The following is a 19,866-nucleotide window of genomic DNA, read 5'->3' as shown; positions in this document are numbered from 1 at the left end:
GTCCAGTCAGTCGCTCTCATCATAACCAAAGTAAAGCCACAAAACAGCAAACTACATTATATAATCAAAAAGCAGTAAGGACTAGAGAAAGGACAGAGCAGTTTTTACAAGAAAGTGAGAGGGCATGTGTATACACAAAAATAATAAATAGCACTGATATTAAATCAAGCACTTTGCTATTTTATATAAAGATTAAAAGATTATGATGGGATAAAGATCTTTTTCAAACAAAGATTATTTCTCAGCAGCAGTAAGCAGTATGTAGCATACTAAGAAGCAAAGAAAGAATTGGGGAAAAAAACCCTACATTGTTGCATCAACTGTATAGGGAAGAGGGAACTACATACACATTAACAGCACATTGCACAACACAGCTGTACCATGTCCTCAGGCCAGGACTCTGTCTGCACCTAAAGGTCAAGGGTCAGGAGGTTCAGGTCAGAGTCCATCACTACTCCCAGGTTTTGGGCCTGATCGCTGGTTTTTAGTTGTAATAACTGAAGCTGTGCATTGACTCTAGATCGTTCCTCTTTAGGTGCAAAAATAATAACTTCAGTTTTGTTTCTGTTCAGCAAGAGAAAGTTTTGGCACATCCACACATTTATATGCAAATAGCATATAGTACTGCTATAAGCATTTTCAGGTAGTGTCACCAAGATTATACTAGGAGAAAAGCCATTTGACTACCTTGTTCATAAATATTGCATCAGGACTTTCCATTTTTCATGACACTGACACTTTTAATGACATGAATACCTGCTTCTGAGGAATCTGTTTAGAGCATTTGCCATACTTTTTGCATGTCTATCAAAAATGTTTTGCAGTTTGGACATTTTTTTAGAGAAATGTGCTAGCTGTCGTGAAGTTGTGAGTGGTGTGAGAAATGCACCACACCAATTGAAAAAAACTATAAATACAGACTAGTTTCTTCATTGTATACGATCTAACAGGTTAATTAGACATTTTAAAATGTTTAAATTTACACTGTTTTTTTACAAAGTGCCATTAACAAGTAAATGTGAACACCTTTCCTTATAATTCTTATTTTACAAACTTTTTCAATATTTTATCAGCACAATTTAGATATGGTTTGTATTGCTATTTTTTACTGCCAACATTATTATTTTTAACTTGATTAAATTATTAGATATATGAAATCAATGTACATCATGAAGGTCATATCTGATGACGCCCTCCACTACTATTGGTTAAGAAATAACATTGACGGATTCTGGTTGGATGTAAAAGCCAGGAAGTGAGATAGTAACCAATCCCCAGAATAAAAACGTTTGAAAGCAAAGATTTGACCTGTCTGCTTCTTGGAGCTGCACGCTCTCAGCCCACCATCATCATCACCATCACCAGCATCAGCTGTTTGAATCAACTTGATAGTTTATATTTATTTTAACAATCGAAGCTTGCAGAGCAATATTGAACATGGCGGCCTTCAAATTGGTGCTGATTCGCCACGGAGAGAGCAACTGGAACCAGGAGAATCGTTTCTGCGGCTGGTTCGATGCAGATTTGAGCGAAACCGGGGAGAAGGAGGCGAAGAGAGGAGGACAGGCTCTTAAAGGTGTGGGGGCTACTGGCGTTTTATAATTGTCTGCGGCAATCCGGCGCGATGTTAATCCAGACATGCAACAGTGAGTTGCATCATTGCAGCTGCATGCATCAGGTCGCAAACCGACACTGAACGAGATTGACAGAATGTGCTTTTTGACGTGGTGCGAGTGCAATAACATTACACAGGTTGTTGAAAAATGTTTATTTTCCAGGTCAAGGAGAGATGACAATAGCTTACAGTTAAATAGTCAGATATTAGTCGGGCAAATGATTCTTCGTCATTTTTCTAGCAATAAGATACAGAAATGTTATAAACGAAATCAAGGATCCTGTTGTGTAAATCAAAAAGAAATTTTAAGAAAAATCCTTTTATGACTCCTCAGTGACAAGACATATCATATTCGTAGCCCTAATTTACTGTAATATATTCATATTAATATTTTTGGCGTTTTTCCTTAATTGTTCATAAAACATGTTTCAGATAACTTTCATTGCATTCAGTTGTGCAGTTTTATTTATTTATTTATTTATTACACCCTTTCACAATAAATATCATCTCTAGGCACTACAAAATAGCTTCATCCACCAAAGGACTTTTATTTTAAAAAAGCAACAAAATTGGCAGAGAAAACCATAAATGGTCGTTAAATAGGAAAATCCTGAATAGTGCATTATATGCAATGTAGAATCCAACTGAGTTTGAATTTAATTCACATGCATCTAATTAATTCCAACTCCTATCCAAATCATTTGGTAAGATTTATAGATCCAGTCAAAGTTAGTCCTACTTGTGGAATACAATAAATTTCACTGATGATCTATTTCCAATTGTTAAAAAATAATCTAACATTAAATTGTGACAACAGAGATTCTGGATTATGTTTTAAGAGTAAAATGCAAATTTCATATTCTGCAAATTGGTCCGAAATGTTGTGATGCTAATAAAATAAGTTTATGTTTAACACAATTGTCTTTGTGTCTCTATCTGCATTTCACAGATGCTGGTTTTGAGTTTGATCTCTGCTACACCTCGGTACTGAAGCGGGCCATCAGGACCTTATGGCTCGTCTTAGACGGCATTGATCAAATGTGGGTGCCAGTCCATCGGACCTGGCGGCTCAATGAGCGCCATTATGGAGGTCTAACTGGGCTTAACAAAGCTGAAACAGCGGCTAAGCACGGAGAGGCCCAAGTGAAAATCTGGAGGCGCTCATTTGACATCCCTCCTCCCCCCATGGGCCCAGACCATGACTACTACACTATCATCAGCAAGGTTTGATATGATTGTCTCCAGTGCAAATACACAGACAATCAGCTATGCTGGCATTCGGATTTTGTACATGTTGACTGGCTTAGTGCTTGCACATTATAACAAAATGGAGGCATGCCTTGTATATTTTTTCAGTCAGGTCTGAATGATAACTGAAATACCTGCAATATTTAAAGGACAATATTGGGTTAAAGGAATTGCACATATAATATGGAACGAAACATGATAACCGCTGGGATTCAATTCCCTTTTGTTTGCTTGCAGTACCCTAATGTTATTGCCTAACAGGATGTCTAGTGAGAGTTAATATGTGACTGGCACAATAGAGTACTTCTGGATTTAAGTTCAAAGTTCAGATAAGGTGGAATGGTCATATTTTGAAATGGTTAGGCAGATATAAAGGTCAGGGAACCTTCCAAACGTATCGATACCCATTTAACTCTTTGGATTTTGTCACAGCTATGAACTTCAATTTATTTTTTAGGGATTTTATGTGATGCACCAAAAACTAGCACATAATAATCAATTTCCCTTTTCTTGCTGATGAAAAACATTCCCACAGCATGTTGCTACTTCCACACTGCAGGGCTGGTGTTTTTGGGGTGATGTGGAGGTTTGCATGCTGGCCAAAAAGTTCAACTTTTGCCTTATTAGACCTGAGCATGTCTCCCTTATGTTCTCTATACATTTTCTGGTCATCTGCAAGAAGTGTTTCTTTTGGGTTTCTGTTATTAATTATTCTTTCCACTCTCCCAATAAAGGGTGTATAACAGTGTACAATTAACCATTGTTCTGTCAAATGATCCTCCTATACCTTCGGCTCCTTGGTTGCCTTTGTGATTGATGATCTCCCTGTCCATTCTGTCAGTTTGGTTTAGTTTTCTGCTATACCTGTCATTTTAAACAACTGATTCAACTAAACATTTCCACAAATTTATCGAATTTACAAACCTGCTTCAGACAGCTTGGTGCAAGCACATATGTAAGGCACCGGTTTGCGCACCATTTGGAAACCAATTTATGTCCAAATGTTAGTAAAAGAGTTCAAAATATCTTTTGTTTCTTCTTTTCTGTAAAACCTTACATTCTGGTGTGGTTTTCTTTGCAGGATCGTCGCTATGCAGACCTAACTGAGGACCAGCTGCCATCCTGCGAGAGCCTGAAGGACACCATTGCACGTGCACTGCCTTTCTGGAATGAGGAGATTGCTCCTCAGATCAAACAGGGGAAACGGGTGCTCATTGCTGCCCATGGAAACAGTTTGAGGGGAATTGTGAAGCACTTGGAGGGTGGGTGCCGATGCACTTTACAATTCACTCTAAAAATATATTCTTCATTACTTGGTGTCAATTTGTTTTCTTTGAACACACGTTTTCAACAAGCAGGATTGGCATGCAAAAAGTTTCCTATAAATCAGTGGAATAATTTATCCATTAATGAGAATTAGCTTTCTGTGTGTAACAATCCATAGGAATGTCAGACGAAGCCATCATGGAGCTGAACCTGCCAACTGGCATCCCGATCCTCTATGAGCTCGACAAGAACCTGAAGCCAGTGAAGCCTATGCAGTTTTTGGGAAACGAGGAGACTGTACGCAAAGCCATGGAGGCTGTTGCTGCTCAAGGAAAAGCCAAGAAGTAACAAGAGAGAAATGAATAAATAAATAAATAAACATAATAGTCTATTTAGTGTGAAGGTATAAGTAATCCCTGAAAGCTGACCTCAGATTAGTGTGTTTCCCAAATGCTAATATGTTTCAGGTTCTACAGTATGAACAAAATGCTAGAGATTGTTCTTCTGGCTTCATGCAGGGCAAATCACAAATATGGATGGATATGTTTCAGAGAAATTGAAAGCACAGCTCTCAAGAGATAGGAAAAATTATAACCTTAAAATAATATTTATTAGGACTTGTTAAAGCTTGTAGTAAAATATATTTAATGACTTGAACGAAACTCGACTGTTGCCATAAGCTAGAAGCTCATAAGATTTTAGTTTCGTTTCTGATGCTCAACATGCATAGTATGTTTGCAACTAGTAAGAACTTACATACTCTTTCTATGTTTATTCTGTGTTTTTAAGTAGTCTGTTTTCTGCACCAGGGATAAGGACCAATCTTCCCCTGTCCTTGTTTAATGTGTGGGACAAGGTGATTGCATGTGGCATTTTGAGTATGTGCTTTTAATTGCTCAATTTTCAATGTTTACTTCAGGAAAACTATTCAAAGGAAACAGCTGTCAAATTTTTCAATCTCTTGAGAGTGGGATGGGATATTTAGAGCAGGTAACTGTTTTCCTTTCACTGCATGTCTTTAGGCTGTGTACCATGTTTATGAATGTTGTCTGTGTTTTTGTCTGTAATCTAGCAACCTTTGTCTCTCTTTGAACATTGACTAAAATCTCTTTGTAAGTATGACACTGTATAAAAAAAGGATAATTCCCTTATTTTGCTAAGAGTTCACCAATTTTACAGTGCTAAGAGCAGAGTTTTTTGTGTTGTTTCACCATATTTGGTTTGCTATTGGTTTAATGTGCCTCCCACCATGTCCTACAATATTGTTGAATGCTTGCTTGTTTTAATTTATGCAATGTATTGTGTGTTGCTTAAAAGAACCATTAACTAATAAATCAAAAAGTGTGTGTATGTCTGTGTTGTCTTCCTGCCTCTTTATGGAAAGTACTTCTTGGAGAAGGTGATTTTAAATATAAACATCACCACAGGGATGATGATTCTAGGGTGATGTGGACTTTTGCTTGTTGGCCAAAAAGTTTAACTTTTATCTCATTTGACCAGAGCATGTATCCCCTGTGTCCTCTATATGATGTGCCGTGTGGCAATCTGCAAACAGTGCTTGTGGCTTTCTGTAATCAGTTGCTTTCTTCTTCCCTCTCTCCCATAAAGACTAGATTTGTGAAGAGTACAATTAAAAGTTGCTCTCCTTGACCCACCTGTCAGTTTCAACAGGTGGCCATGTCTTACTGTGTTTGTGCTTCCAACAATAATGTCCAAATGGTTACCTTGGGGATTTCAATGGAATAAAATGAGGCCACGCTGTCAGTGTGAGTGATTTTGATAACGCTTCTGCTGTTTTAGTTTGACTGTTCATTTGCTTCTTCGAAAATATTTAATTTAAATCTGTTCTAATAAAACATACTTTAATGCTCAAAGGAAGTGAAATTCTGGGGTAACAAAACAAGTTTGTTTTTTAAAGAATCAAACATGAATTGCTGCTGGCAGACACAATTTCCACAAGCGATCTGCATTACAGTGGATTGGAATGTTGTAGTTATTTTATTATAAATATTATTATTCAAAAAGAATGGGCACTGTAGCGACCTACAGTTGAACACTTCTATGTGTGTAAATAGTCCTCCTTTTCATTCCTTGGACAGTAATTTGATCACTTCGATGACAAAATAGTACTTTAACAAATATTTTAAAAATAATGTTTTTACCACGGTTCGGGGAAGAACGGTTGTGTTAACACGGAAGTCCCTCGGAAGTAAAATGCTTGACTTGGACTTCAACTTCCAGAATGCAGTTCGTGTAACAACGACACAGTAGAAAGCGGGACAAAAACTTGTGGTGGAACAGTTGTAGCACTGGAAATCCTCGGTCTTGTCATTTCGGTTAAAGGCTGTCATGAACTAATCATAAGACTCTTCCAATGGAGAAGACTTCTGAAAATCAAGGAACTATGCGGTAAAAGAATCCCGTTGACGTTGTTGTTACCACATGGTTAAGTTTGTAGGCGCGTCAACCGCCGCCTAGCTTAAACTCACTTCCTGGAACGGCGGCTTGCTAGTATTTACTATTATTAAGCTACTGTAAAACGTATGTATCTTTCTCTGTGTACGTATTTTAAGACTCTTGCTGGTAGTACACATGCAGGAAGTGGCTGTAGGTCAGTAGAATGATCGTAAGTTAAAGAATAACAAGCATGTTTCTATAAAGTTCTGTGCACCTTCTTTGTTGTTAGCTAGGAGTTAGCTTTGTGGTCGTTTGTGATTAAAACGCCACCGTGCTGTGATGACATTTACAAGTTCGCTTAATCTCATTATTGTCAAAGCGTTTAAACATGTGTTAACGCCTAAGCCCCATAAATAAGTTCCTCGTGTTTTCATTTACGTAGCAAACTCGGATTGGTAGTCTTTCTCAGTTCAGAGCTGGAGTTTTCCTGTGTGCGGTGGAGCGAGAGCTCAGTTTGACATAAACGTGTGACGCTATGGCGTCCTTTACTTTTTTTTTGAAAACAGCCTGTTTGAGTTGCATTTCTGTCGTCTTAGTGAACGGACATCCATTCGTGAACGATCTACAAAGAGTCCTGGTTTGACTTTTTAGAGTAGTTGAGGATTACTTCTCCCCGAAGCACAGCAGCAGGACACCCTCCACATTGTGAAGCTTTGCAGCAAAAATACCAATTCAGGTAACAAAATGTCATTTCTGTATTTACGATTCCAAGATAACGAGTGCATTTTACAAAAGTTGAAAGAATGCATTTTTCGTTAAAGCTTTTTTTTTTTATGTTTTGTTTAAAACAGCTTAATATTCACTAAACAGAGCTGTGAATTTCTTATATGGCAGTTACTAGGTCATTTTTTTTGTCCAGTCTGCTCTCCCAGCTCTTACTGTATTACGCAGGTACATACAAAGTCAATACTTTACTGATCCCAGAAATTGTATGTTATTATTGCCCTTTTTGAATATGTATTTATAAAAAAGAAATTCAGTTATCTGTGCTGGCCAGTTTTGCTCAATTTGAAAGGAGTAGCCACCGACTTTTGACCACTTGTCTACCCTGGATAATCTAAATCTTTGTCACGCATAACTTTATGATCAGCATAGGCACCTGACTTGCATTCAGTAATGCAGCCCTATATGCAAGTAATTGATACATTGTTTTGACACTTTTTCATCAAAACTTGCATGAACTTCTTCAGTAGTTTTATTCCTTAAAATGTATTTCACTGGGGCAGCACATTCTCACTGCTAGCCTTCAGTGAATTTGCAAAATGGGTCCAAATAAAATGGCTAAAATATCACACACTTGCAACACTATTTATTAAAGCCAATTGGCAAATCAATTGGAGATGACCTGACCCAGTCATTTATCCAATTTGAAAAGAAAAGTAATCTACTTTAACAGCTCTTTACACATTAAATCTTCCCTGCTGAGGACTAAACCTGAATCACCTCCAAACCAGATATAATGAAGTTGCTTCTGGAAAATAAATAAAAATAAAAAACTGCTGAAGAATTTGTGTATTCAAAATGACTTACTGAAAACAAAATGCTGAAGATGACTGACAACAATACAAATATTTAAAAGATTTTAGTTTAATTTAGCAAAAACTAGGGCAGTGTTCAGTCTTCTAATTCGTCTCTCAGAGGTGTCTACTCTTTTTCACAACACTAAGTACTGATACAAAAAAAAGTTGGGAGTGGTAAAATACAAACTGTTTACTGATACTCCCTGTAACTTCTCAAGGCCACAGGCGCCAGATCCTATGCCTCCTTGCTTGCTCTATGAAAGGTTCCCAAGCATTTTTTTTTTATCACAGAAGCTGATGTGTCAGCTTCTGTGATCTCCAGCTTGTTGGAGATCTACAGGCTGGTGTAGATCTCCACAGCGGCCTGAGCGCCGTCTGCTGACCTTATAACCTGGTTTTGCTTCTGCATATGTACTGTGGTTTCTATCACTGAAATTTCTGGCTAAGGATGTGGAAGTGGTTGTGCCAAATAAATGTCCATTTTCAGCAAATTCAGTACTTTTTTCATAGTAGTTCATCAAATCAAATCTTAAAGGCATACTAAACAATGAAAGAAAGAGGATTTGGATTCATCTACCACTACTAGTAAAACTCCACAAACAAAACATGACTTAAAGTTTGGTGAATACTGTCCTGTTGTAGGCAATTTTCAATAAGTCCACAGGTGCTTGTGTGTTTCTCAGAAATGTGACAACAGCTGAACTTGTTGAACGAAGATATCTTTTTTTCTGTTTGCAGTGATGGATCCTGCTTTCCAGCAACACTCACTTTCACATTTCGCATGTTTTCCTCAAGAGACTCCAATCAAACCATCTCAAGTCCCAAACTTGATTTCTCATACGGCACCCAGGAGAGGTTTGCCTCTCCAGACTCCGGAGGAATGCAGCATGAACAAGTTGAGCCCAAACTGGCATCCAGCAGGAATGAAATATCCGGCAGCTCTCGTTTCAAGTAGTTCAACGAACATTGTTTCCCCTGTGAATTCTTTGTTAAAACACAAACTTGGTCCTCTGAAGCCCTTTTCTCCATCTCATGGCCATGTTCTGAGCAGCCCGGTTAATGGTGCCACTCCAGCAAGGGAAAATCTGGGTCCTCAGCAGAACATGATACAGTTGGGCTCAGGATATTTCACCTCACCTCAAGTTGTTTCAGCCAGCCAAACTAAGACTCAAACCTCAGCTGAGAGAACTTTTATTCCCACTATATTTAATTCTCCATCTCCTCAGTCTGGAAAGAATATAAGCAACCCTCTCCCTTCCTGCCTCTTCAGACAGGATCAAGGAACTGAATCCAAGATCCCATCCTCTAACTCAGGAAAAATCAAGGATGTGTCACAGAGAGAAGACCCAAATAAGGTAATTCTTTCTCTCTTTTAACATGGCGTTTCTGTGGCATTAAAGCAGAAATTAATGCAAAGTGTTTATGATTCTTCACACTTATTCTGCCAGGCTCTGCTCAGCAAACTAAGAGATTTCCTACGCAATGTTCCTCTGTACAAACCTTGTGTGAGTGTTCGCTCTGAGGCAGTCAGAAAGTTTCCATGCATCCTCATACAGACTCAAAGGGATTTCTTCCTGGTGTCAAGCAAACGGCTGTGAGAGAACTTCCAGAGTCCAGCAGAGAATGCAAAACTATTAGTTATAGATTACCCTTCAGACACAGCATTGTAGCTCCTGGACTATTAAAAAGCCTTTTTATTGGCTGCGTGTAGTAACAGAATTATATTTTGCTTGCCCAATTTAAAGCATAGACAAGGACTGGTTACCTGTTTCAAAAGGTAGAAATGAAAAAAAAAGAAGTTTAATTTTCTCCCTCATACTGTTTCTATGATTTTAAAATCACTTTTAATGATAGACTAGAGAAAGTACAACAATCCTTTAAGTTGTCTCCAGCCATATGGAGCATATTCTCCCCCATCTGTTGCAGAGCACTGCTGGTCAGCTGGGGGCAAAATTTCTACAAATGAGCAAATTTCTGGTTGAGGGAAATACACAGACAGTTGTAATGTAAAAACTAAGCTAGCATCACCCATCATTCTTAGTAAGGCAGCCCTGTTTTCAAACTAAGACCAGCATGTTTGTTAAACTAACAGATAACATGACCTAATAATCAACTGATATTTAACAACACCAGAACTTCTGCTAAATTTAAGAACAATTCTTTATTACAAGTACATACATAAAAATAATAAACAAATGTCTTAGATATAACTATTGTTAGTTATTAACATTAACTCTCCAAATCTGTGCAACGAAATTTCGTTCTGTATACACCCTGTGCATGCAAAATGATAATAAAGTCAGTCTAAGTCTGTATAAATAAACAAATGAATTCATTAATCAAATCAGAATAGTACCATGCGGATCATAAGAAATTACTCTAAATAATTTTGCCATTGCTCATTATGATGACATAATGTTATAATAACTCAGTGACTTAGTTGATTAGTCCATTAACTGACATGTATTTGAATGAATAACTATTAACTATTTTTATTTATTTATTTATTTGCTTTACTGTTTTAGAGCAACCAACATGAACAGACACGTTCAAGAGAAAGCATTATTCCAGGTAATATTTTTATTAACAATTACTTTTTCAATATTTGAAAAAAAAGAAGAAATTGTGACAATTACAATTATGTATTAACTTGTTCAGTCTCAACTTTTTAGTAACTGAGGAGTTTGATTATGGCTTGCAGCAAATGAAAGCACAAAATAAAGTTTCCCATTTGTTGCGACTGGGATGATATGAAATTTATTTTGCGATTAGTCAGTAAAGCTACGCATCTAAAGCACAGTCGCACGCAGTGTTCAGTCCATCCGCTCACTTATATAAATAATCCCGCCGTTCGCTCTGAACCATAAACTCCGGGATTAGAAAAGCTGCCGTCATTTTAAGGATGCTTATTGGTCCCCCGAAAAACCACAAAAACCCATTACATTCTCATCAATCAATAAAATCCTCCCAGGCCGAACTTGAAAATTGGAAGTTATGCTGCCAACACTTGGCTTCCGGCAACAAGTCAGGCGGAAGTGAGAGCGCTGTGCAACGCAGATAATATCCCGGTCTGACCACGGTGCATTAAATAATAAATAAACTTAATGAAGCTTCGAGGCAGATACATTTTCCTCGAATAATTTTAATAATCGAGGTACTCGAATCACTCTAGGAATTGTTTAAGCCCTAAAGGACGGTCCCAAAGCAAGCATCGGTGCAAATATGTAGGTTGCTAGTTTTTATGTTTTACAACATAGCGACTCCACAGGTTAAGTGGTTCATCACGGTTATTTCAGTTTGAATCGACAGCGCTCCCATTGTGCAGCTGTCACGTTCGACTTTTAAATCTGCGCTTCCCCGGTTGGCTCCTCTTCACCGGGCTTTATTCTACGCACAGTGGTAGGAGACTAGGAGCCAGGTACTGGGGGTAAGGTCACACGATCACGGCGGGAGACGGCGCTGCTCCGTCTCCATTTATTTCTATGGAGTTTGCACTCATCCCGACGAGCACACAGCGTAATTCGTTCATGCAAAATTTCGAGCTCATATACGCAGACATGCACACGCGGGCTAGCGATGCTACACGAGAAAGTTGAAAATTGTTGACTTTTGTCGTTTTCGCTATCTGTCCGTGTGTTCGGTTCGGCCCGAGTGGAAGAAACGTTAGCTCTCTGTGTGTTTAGCCGTTACCAAGGAAACGAGAGGGGAGGAGTAACTGGAGGCACCGGAGTTGAGCTTTTTGTCATCCAGTCTCTTTGGTAGAAAGAGAAACAAAACGAAAGCAAACAAGCAATATTGTCGCCCTCATTTTATTGTTGTATTATTAAAATGCCCCTATAAGCATTACTGAATTTAATTGAAAGGAAACTCTCTTTCTATTTATAGTGATGGATCTGAATAGCACATCCCAAAAGAGACGCTGGGAGGGGGAGCCTTGCTTTAAGAACACCAAGAAACCTTGTCACAAAGGAATAAACCATGGAACAACAGAGACAAACGGAGTTACTCCTGGCACCTTACCAAGATCTTCACTGGACAGTCAGCCATCAACAAAAACCTCCTTGGTCTTTGAGTTGTTGCCTGAAACAGCAAACGGACTTCTGAAGTCTGAGCCGGCATGCTCAGCGTTGTCATCCACACTCAAACCCTCGAGGTTAGACTTAGTTTGTCCAAAGAAAACGCCATCTGCAGGGGCAAAGAAAGGCTTTATTACCACTGAGAATAATATAGTGAAGTTAAGATTAACTTCAACTCTGAGTGAAGGGAGTCCAAAGATTCAAAATGAGGAAAACCAAAAGAAGGACAAATCAAGTTCTTCTAAAGTTCATCATAAGGAGTGCAGCAAACCTCCACATGTTGGTTTGGTTTGTAGTAACTCCAACGCTGGCTGTAGTGTACCAGTTAAGACAGAAAGCAGAAAATTAGAGGGCATCTCTCCAAAACCAGCATCTAAGCCTAGTTTAAGTTGTAGCACACCAGAACGTAGTAAAGCCAGTCGTGTACGAAAACCAGTGGTTGTCCTTGACGACATAGATCAACTCTTCACCCCTGACCCCAACGTTTATGTTGTCAGGCCTGCAAGTAAGGCCCCAAAGTGTAAGATGGAAGAGCAAACGATAAAGTCACCCACTTCAAAGAAAAGTTCCAGCTGCAATCCAACAGTTACACCCATATCTCCTCCTGTCACACAACCTCTTCAGGCAGCCTCCTCACCAGCCTCTAACCTGACTGTCTTTTTGCCAACTGTGACTTTGGAGCGACTAAAACTAGAAGATGGAGGCATCAGACACAGTCCTGTCAATTCTTCAAGAAGTCAATCTAAGGATGAGAGTTTTAAACCTCAGCACAACCTCTCCCTGAAACCTAAAACCAGTGAGAGTTTGCGTTGCTCGGAGATGGACACAGCAGCCTCTGTGCAAGAGACTTCCCCTCCATGCACAAAGCCCCCACCATTAGAGGAGGAGGACAGTGATGGGAGTAAGAGGGGGAAAGAAGAAGACTCTATTGACGTTGAACTAGACCTTGGCCTGAGCATTTCATATGGTATAGATCCAAGCCAGAGCTCTGACAGCAGCGAGGACGAGGAGCCGCTAATCTCCTTCCAGGAGATGATGGAGCACGTTGCGAAGCCTCCAGACACGCCGCAGAAAGAAACCATTTTGGAGCCGAACACGCCAGGAAGTCGTAGCTCTCAGTCAAAAACGGTAAGCTCCTTCTAATTTGTGTTGTTTGTGCATAAAGTTGAACATGCAACATGATCAATATTTAAAATTTGGTTTTGATGGGGTTTTTTTGTCTCCCTTTACTTCATTTAGCACCTGCTGTCATCCTCCACAAAGCCAGGAGTCTACAAGAACAACCTGGACCAGATGTTGAAGGAGATAAACAGCACCAAGAAGTACATAATCCAGAAAAATAATCTGCATATTGGTTTTTGTCTCATGTCTCTGGACCATATTCAATTTATTTTCTCTTTTGTTTAAATGTTTTATCAGAGCAAAGGAGATTGAAGCACAACTTCTGTCTGCCTGCAATGAAGACCTCTTGAGGTTAGCTGAGTATGAGGCGGCAGAGGAGAACCAGGAGGAGATTGCCAATGAACACCAGTAAGAGAAACCGAAGCATATTGGCAGTAATACTCTGGGCTTGCTGGGACAAACATGATTTTAATGTAAACGAAAACTGATTTATAATTTCTTCTCCAGGGAGTTTCTGCAGCACTTCTCATTGATGTCTGCTGCAATCAGAGAAATCCCACCAGGGGAGATGGTTTTTAACCTGGAAAGGTTCGGCCAGGTCTTTCACCAGGATTCACTGCAGCTCAGGCAGTGCCACGTCAGTCCTCAAGGGGCCTCTCAGAAGACACTTATTTGGTAAGGCGTACTCGTGTGTGTTTGTTTATACACGTGGAGTCACTTTACAACTCTTAGTGCTTTGTAATAGAAGCTGTGTTTAAATACGTGCCCTAAAACACCAGAGTAGGCAATTTAACTATTTTACTAGAGTATTCTGTTTGCTCTTTATCAAACATAGGTGCTGTTGTTTTTCTGACTTTTGTCCCATAATCACAGTGCTTACGAATTGGTTACTGGGCAAAAGTTTCTTTTCATGTGCACAGCCAGGAGAAGCACTCACAAAAAGACTTGTAGCTGTAATTGCAACAAAAGATGCCACAGCGAAGTGAGCCGTGTGAATATAGATTATTTTTCTAAACATTATTAAAACAATGATGAAGTAGATTGTGACAGTAGACCAGATCACCCAAATGCTCTAACCTGTGAATCATTTAATTTTCCTCTATTTTCAGAAAGTCCATTTAGAGAGGCCACAGGAAGTTCCTCAGCATGCATAATTTTTTTGTTTATGCTTGAACTTTGGGCAACTTCCTGTACTGGAGCTTGTATTCAACAATGTAACCTCTGTTGGTCGTTGGCAAACTAATGGTGTTGAACCAATGTAAAGTTTCATCTTGTTTGTTTATGTCTCCTGTCTCGTTGCAGGTCCAGTCCTGCTCAGTTGAGACTGCACTTGAATGTTGGTCTGTTTGAGGAAGCTTACTGCAACTCACCTTGTCCAGCTCAGGTTACCTGCTTTCTTTTCAAGGTACGCCCAACACACTCTGCAGAAGCTGCGTCACAGAAACTGAGAAACTGTTTTTAAACCTTCACCTGTTCTTCATAGATGATGTCGGTCCATAGTGAAAGGATCATATCCAATAAGATCCTGCGAGCCCTTTGTGACATCGCCTGTTCTGCTGCTTATCAGATAGGTTAGCATCTCCCCTCATTGGCTACTTTTTTTTTTCTTTTACTGAGGGAAAAGTGATGTGTTTTTTTTCTGTTTGTACACTTAGTGAACAATGACAACCAGAAGTTTGAAGTTTGGGTTCCCAGTTTGGCAGATGTGACGCTGGTCTTTATGAACATGGGTGCTGCATTTGTGACACTCTTCCCCTTTGAGAGTCTGCAGCCATCATTCACAGAGGGAGATTTGCTGTGAGTGACTGCTCTGTGAATCAGTCACGTTGCTGCTTTGCATTTAGAAATAAGACATGAAATAACGAAGTCACTTTGTTTGAAATGACAAGGGTTTTTTTCTTTGTTTAGAGAGGATGTCTATCTCAAAAGTGAGTCTCCTACTAACAACAATGAAGAGATCAGTTTCCCTGAACACAACTGCACAAACATCTTAAAGGTGAGCAATTAGGAAGTTTTAATTTGTTACACTTAAGATTGACCTTTATTCAGTAAAGGTTTTTCTTGAATATCTTATAAGTGTTACCAAAATAAAAGTCTTGTTTACCCCGCTTTAATCAAACTCTGATTTGTTTGCCTGGAAAGTGCGGCTCATTTTTTGGAGATGTGAATGTGCAATCAAACTCTTAATATGGACCCTCACCACAGGCGAGGGGGTGAAGAGGTTTTTTGAAAGGTTTTGTGTATTTGACGCAGTTCAGTGTGAAAACGAACCACACCAACTAAAAATAATAAAAATGTTGCAATTTTGGCCCCACAATTGAACCAAATTTACTGAACTACCAGGTGTGAAAACACGCTAAAAGTTACCTTTTTTTTTTTTATGCAACTGATTTTACTGTAACGAGACCTCGCCTATTAGAGTGAAAACGAGTAAACCTTATCTAACCAGTTTCACTATTCCTCCTTGTTTTGCTTTTTTTTGGACATTTTTCCCAGTACCTGTCTTACTGTATGGGGCTCTGCCCTCATGCATACAGCAACGATGAGCTGCTGTTGCTGCTTACTGTGGTGGGAAGAATCAGCCTTGACACACGGCTAATCCTCCAGTCCAACGTAGCAGTGAGCTGTCTGCTGTATACAATAATCAACAACATCAGTGACTGGTCTTCTGTGGTCAGTTTAAAAAAAAAAAAATCACTTCCCACTCTTCAAAAATGGCTTTTGTGTTTCTTTACACTTTAAGCTGTGGTTAAATTGCTGACGTAACATTATTTCTCCGCTGTAGCTGCCGAGAGTCTGTAAAGCTCTGACTGATTTAACAGATGATCATCACAACATGTGCCTCCTGGTTCAGCTCCTACCTGACAGTAAATGTGGAAAGTGAGTATATATTTTTTAATGCATTTATTTTAAATCTAGTTTTCTCACATTATATTAACGATGTAAAAGAATCAAAATGTGCAAGTGAGATTACAAAAACCTAGTGGTTTCAAATCCTATCATGCAAAGTATTACATAAATATCGTACATTTTAGAAGTAAGGAGGGGTTCTGCATTTAGTTATATTATCTTTATCTCAGTTAAAATCTCATTGTTTCCTTCTTGGGTTTCTCTGAGTAGAGAACTCCGCCGCCATCTAAGCATGTGCTTCATCTCTAAGTTGTTGGATGGAAATTGCACCTATATCCCTGTGGAGACAGAACTTCCGGTAAGCTCTCTTAAAGTATTGGAGGCATCCGTTCTACAGAAGCTTGAATTCAGTCATGTTAAAAAATGTCGTTTGCATTGTGGGCAGCTTGCCGAGTTGAGGCCGTATCTTCCTCAAATGCAACCCTCCGCCCTCCTCCGAAGTATCCAGCAGAAAGACAAAGAGGAGGACATGGCAACTCAAGACCAACAGGTGAGGACAGATTTAAGGAGTAGCATCACAAAAAGAAGATATCAATTTTATTTTTACACAAGTTTCTTATGCATTCCAGGCCTACTACCTGTGCTATAGCCTTCTGACTCTGACAAATGAGGCGTCCAATTTACAGGTCTTCACACCTCAGCAGAAGGTAACTTCTTTTTCTTTTTTCTGCAGTGCTGTTGGAATTCAGTTTAGTTTAAACAAATCACAATGGAATTTTGGATACTAGAAATCCAACTAAAGGAGATTTGTTTTTCTTTTTTATCTATTTTTTTGTTCTTTAGGCGCAGCTGCTTGTTTTGTCATCCGAACTGGAAACACATGTTAAATGTGACATCAGAGAAAGCGAAAAATGCCTTTACCGCAGCAAGGTGGGGACGACCTCAAAATATAAATGGGAAAAATGTATCTGGATCCGTTGCAAATACATGTAGATTACAGCATTTTCTTAACTAACATGTTTAGGCAGATGTTTAAACCTGGCTTCCTGAAAACATTTCAGTTTAAATTTTGTAGTGCATTTATTTTTAGGATTTTTCATAAAATTTTACATAATAACTACAATTTTGTCTTTTCAAGTGCTAATTGGCTATGCAAAACATAATTGAGGTGAATAAGAACAGTTAAGTGTCAGATTTCACGTTTTATTACTAAAAGGCCATATTTATCTACTTCACTGCTTTTAGAAGAAAAGCTGCAACAAAATCACAAATCTCCACAAGTTTCTCTGTTTTAGGACATTATTTTTGTACCGCCTTGCAATTTGGGGAACTACTTTAAATTTCTGATGTGGTGATGCAACACACCAATATATGGGCTCTAGTGTCCATGTCTAATAACTTGCCATTACAGCTAATAATTATCTGTTCATCTCTGTTTGCAAAGGCTGTTACCATGACACTATAAATATCACAAAGTATTGACATAAAAATTAAAGTCCATTTCTCCCAACCCTAGCTCCAGGTCAGTTTTCCAATTTGCATCCCAATTTCGCTCAAGTATAAATTCTTGACTCAAAATAACACCCTGTGACTCCAATCAAACCAAAATAAGAAAGCATGACCTCCTGCTGGTAGATGTTATTCATCACATTCCTTTAACTAGATTTTTTTTTACAGTAGGCTGTGGCTTTAACATGAAAAATTACTATATCATCACATCAAAGTGAACATGAAAACTCCCCTTGGCAGGTGCAAATGTGAACATTGTCAGGACCAAACGTCCAGCAGTAGCCTTCATCATTTTATACTGAAAAAATGAAGGCTTATAAAAAAACTAAGGTACAAAATGAGCAAAATCTCTCCCAGAGAGAGATATAAAGATGTTCCTTTTTATCATTAAATTATTAATGCAGATATTTCTTTACCAACTGAAACTTTCTATTGTTGGCTGCATCGTCTGTAGCAACATCAGAAAAAGCTTTTTGATTAACAGGAACAAACTGTATATGTTTAAAGCCGTGCATAATGTCTGCATTCCTCTTCTAGGTGAAGGATCTGGTAGCCAGGATCTACACAAAGTGGCAGATGCTCCTCCAGAAAACTAGACCTCTCAATGTATAGTACACATAATTACTTCCCTCACCGCCGCTTCTTTGAATATATTAAAACATTTTTCAGCAATTTGAACCATCTTTGCAATGGTTTATAATTTTTGTTGCAGGGTAAGCTGTATGATTATTGGCAACCTGTGGAAACCTTCGGAAACACTGAAGACGATGAAGAAGCAGTTTTCATTGAAGACGATGAAGAAACCATAATTAATGAGAATGATACTTTAATTGCCGAAAATAAAGGAGAAAATGAAAAAACGGAGGTTAAAGAAAACATGGGAGTAGTTGCACATCCGGGAGACAAGGAAGACGACACAAAGGCGAGAGAAACGACAGCGACAAAGGAGCAAGTGACTGATGACTTGCAAGCAATGCCTGTGATGGAGCCTCAAGCTGTGGATCAGAAAATTGATCCCAGTCCTAAAGAATGTACAGACACAGAGACTCGGACTGCTGAAAGGGAAAAAACGCCACCCCCTGATGCTGTCATGTGAATCTCTGTCATGCATATCTTTATTTTTCTCTTCTGGTTGTCGAAACCTTTTGCCTTTAAGTAAAAATTATTTGCACTTTTACTTACTGATTAGTCTTCTTTGAATATGTAACTCTCAGGTTAACCGTATGCAATAGTAGATTTTTATAAAACTTTACATTTGATAAAAAAAAAACGTTTAGAATACAAAGTTTACAGAGGTCAAAAGCATTGTAAATGTTGTTTTTTTGTGCTTTGCACATATTAAAAGTTATTTAGTTTGTTTAATACGTTGCTGAAAAACATTTTGCAATTTTTCCGCGTTGGTTTTTTTGTGCTATCGTTAAAAGGTAAAAATGTATATATTTTGTTAACTTAAGATTTTTTTTTTTTTCATTAATGACATTTGGTCAGTAAAGCAGGTTTTGTCATGTTATTTATAAAAATGACCTACTTGTTGATTTCACTGTTGCATATTTTTAATTATTAAAATATTTTTAGGCCTTTTTTTCCAAGTACATAAAATAAACTATTTGTAAGTTTCCATGATGTCTTTGTATTAAAAGAAGCTATTTTATCTAGGGGCTGGTGACTAAAATTTCTGACTTGAATGTTGAAATGACTGGAGATTAACTGAGATGTAAAAATCATTTCATACATTTGGTTACACATAACATTTTTCATGGGAAAAATATTTAATTCAGGCTCATATTGGAAACCTGAATGAAATGAATTTCAGTTGATCAAAGGTAATTCAGTTAAAGTGGAAGTTGTACAGTGTAATGTATTTCAATTATTTGTTGATTTGAATGATTATGGCTTACAGCTAGCAAAAAGCACCAGTTCACTTAGTCTAAAATGTGAGTAGTATGTAAGGCAAAATATCAATAATCCAGAAATCATGGTGAAAACCTTTCCAGCAGGTATTTATTGATATCCTCCACAAGCAGGACAAGCAAGTAAAGGTCATTGCTCAGTGTTTCATCCAACCATTACTGGAAAGTGCAGTTTAAGGAAAAGCTATGATAGACAAAAATATAGTGGCAACAGGGATAAACCCAGCCCTGAGGATTGTGAAGCAAAACCCATTCAAGAGTTTGTGGGAGCCACCCCTGAACAATAGAAAATG

At 38.4% G+C, this 19,866-nt stretch overlaps 2 protein-coding genes across 7 annotated transcripts; both read left to right on the top strand.

The window, feature by feature from the left end:
• The first annotated feature begins 1,267 nt into the window (after positions 1–1,267).
• Positions 1,268–5,890, top strand: LOC114138493 (phosphoglycerate mutase 1-like). The gene is made up of 4 exons (XM_028007800.1): positions 1,268–1,576; positions 2,565–2,839; positions 3,945–4,125; positions 4,308–5,890. The coding sequence occupies exons 1-4, from the start codon at positions 1,438–1,440 to the stop codon at positions 4,475–4,477; spliced, it is 765 nt and encodes a 254-aa protein (XP_027863601.1). The 5' UTR covers positions 1,268–1,437; the 3' UTR covers positions 4,478–5,890.
• Positions 5,891–6,369: 479 nt separating this feature from the next.
• Positions 6,370–18,933, top strand: slf2 (SMC5/6 complex localization factor 2). 6 transcript variants are annotated; one of them, XM_028007488.1, is made up of 21 exons: positions 6,370–6,538; positions 7,123–7,262; positions 8,845–9,461; positions 9,555–9,611; positions 10,632–10,677; positions 11,992–13,310; positions 13,422–13,504; positions 13,602–13,712; positions 13,812–13,979; positions 14,607–14,709; positions 14,788–14,875; positions 14,960–15,101; positions 15,213–15,300; positions 15,801–15,977; positions 16,090–16,184; positions 16,425–16,512; positions 16,600–16,704; positions 16,784–16,861; positions 16,998–17,084; positions 18,201–18,269; positions 18,376–18,933. In XM_028007488.1, exons 3-21 carry the CDS (start codon positions 8,847–8,849, stop codon positions 18,757–18,759), a joined length of 3,903 nt encoding a protein of 1,300 aa, XP_027863289.1. In that variant the 5' UTR covers positions 6,370–6,538; positions 7,123–7,262; positions 8,845–8,846; the 3' UTR covers positions 18,760–18,933. The 6 variants fall into 6 exon arrangements, with proteins under 6 accessions (XP_027863289.1, XP_027863290.1, XP_027863292.1 ...); XM_028007489.1 differs by having other exon boundaries at positions 7,093–7,262; XM_028007490.1 differs by lacking the exon at positions 6,370–6,538 and adding an exon at positions 6,563–6,740.
• Positions 18,934–19,866: the final 933 nt, after the last annotated feature.

This window comes from Xiphophorus couchianus, chromosome 22, assembly GCF_001444195.1.
Source record: "Xiphophorus couchianus chromosome 22, X_couchianus-1.0, whole genome shotgun sequence".
NCBI classification, from domain to species: Eukaryota; Metazoa; Chordata; class Actinopteri; order Cyprinodontiformes; family Poeciliidae; genus Xiphophorus; species Xiphophorus couchianus.
The sequence above is the reverse complement of the archived record's forward strand: the minus strand, read 5'-3'. Positions and strand labels throughout refer to the sequence as shown.

Bases quoted from the DNA above. Each gene is read 5' to 3' on its own strand.
- LOC114138493 (XM_028007800.1), top strand. From the start codon at position 1,438: ATGGCGGCCTTCAAATTGGTGCTGATTCGCCACGGAGAGAGCAACTGG. The intron at 2,840-3,944 runs GTTTGATATGAT...TTTTCTTTGCAG, and splicing joins ACTACACTATCATCAGCAAG to GATCGTCGCTATGCAGACCT. The intron at 4,126-4,307 runs GTGGGTGCCGAT...AACAATCCATAG, and splicing joins AATTGTGAAGCACTTGGAGG to GAATGTCAGACGAAGCCATC.
- slf2 (XM_028007488.1), top strand. From the start codon at position 8,847: ATGGATCCTGCTTTCCAGCAACACTCACTTTCACATTTCGCATGTTTT. The intron at 14,876-14,959 runs GTTAGCATCTCC...TTGTACACTTAG, and splicing joins TTCTGCTGCTTATCAGATAG to TGAACAATGACAACCAGAAG. The intron at 16,705-16,783 runs GTGAGGACAGAT...TATGCATTCCAG, and splicing joins TGGCAACTCAAGACCAACAG to GCCTACTACCTGTGCTATAG.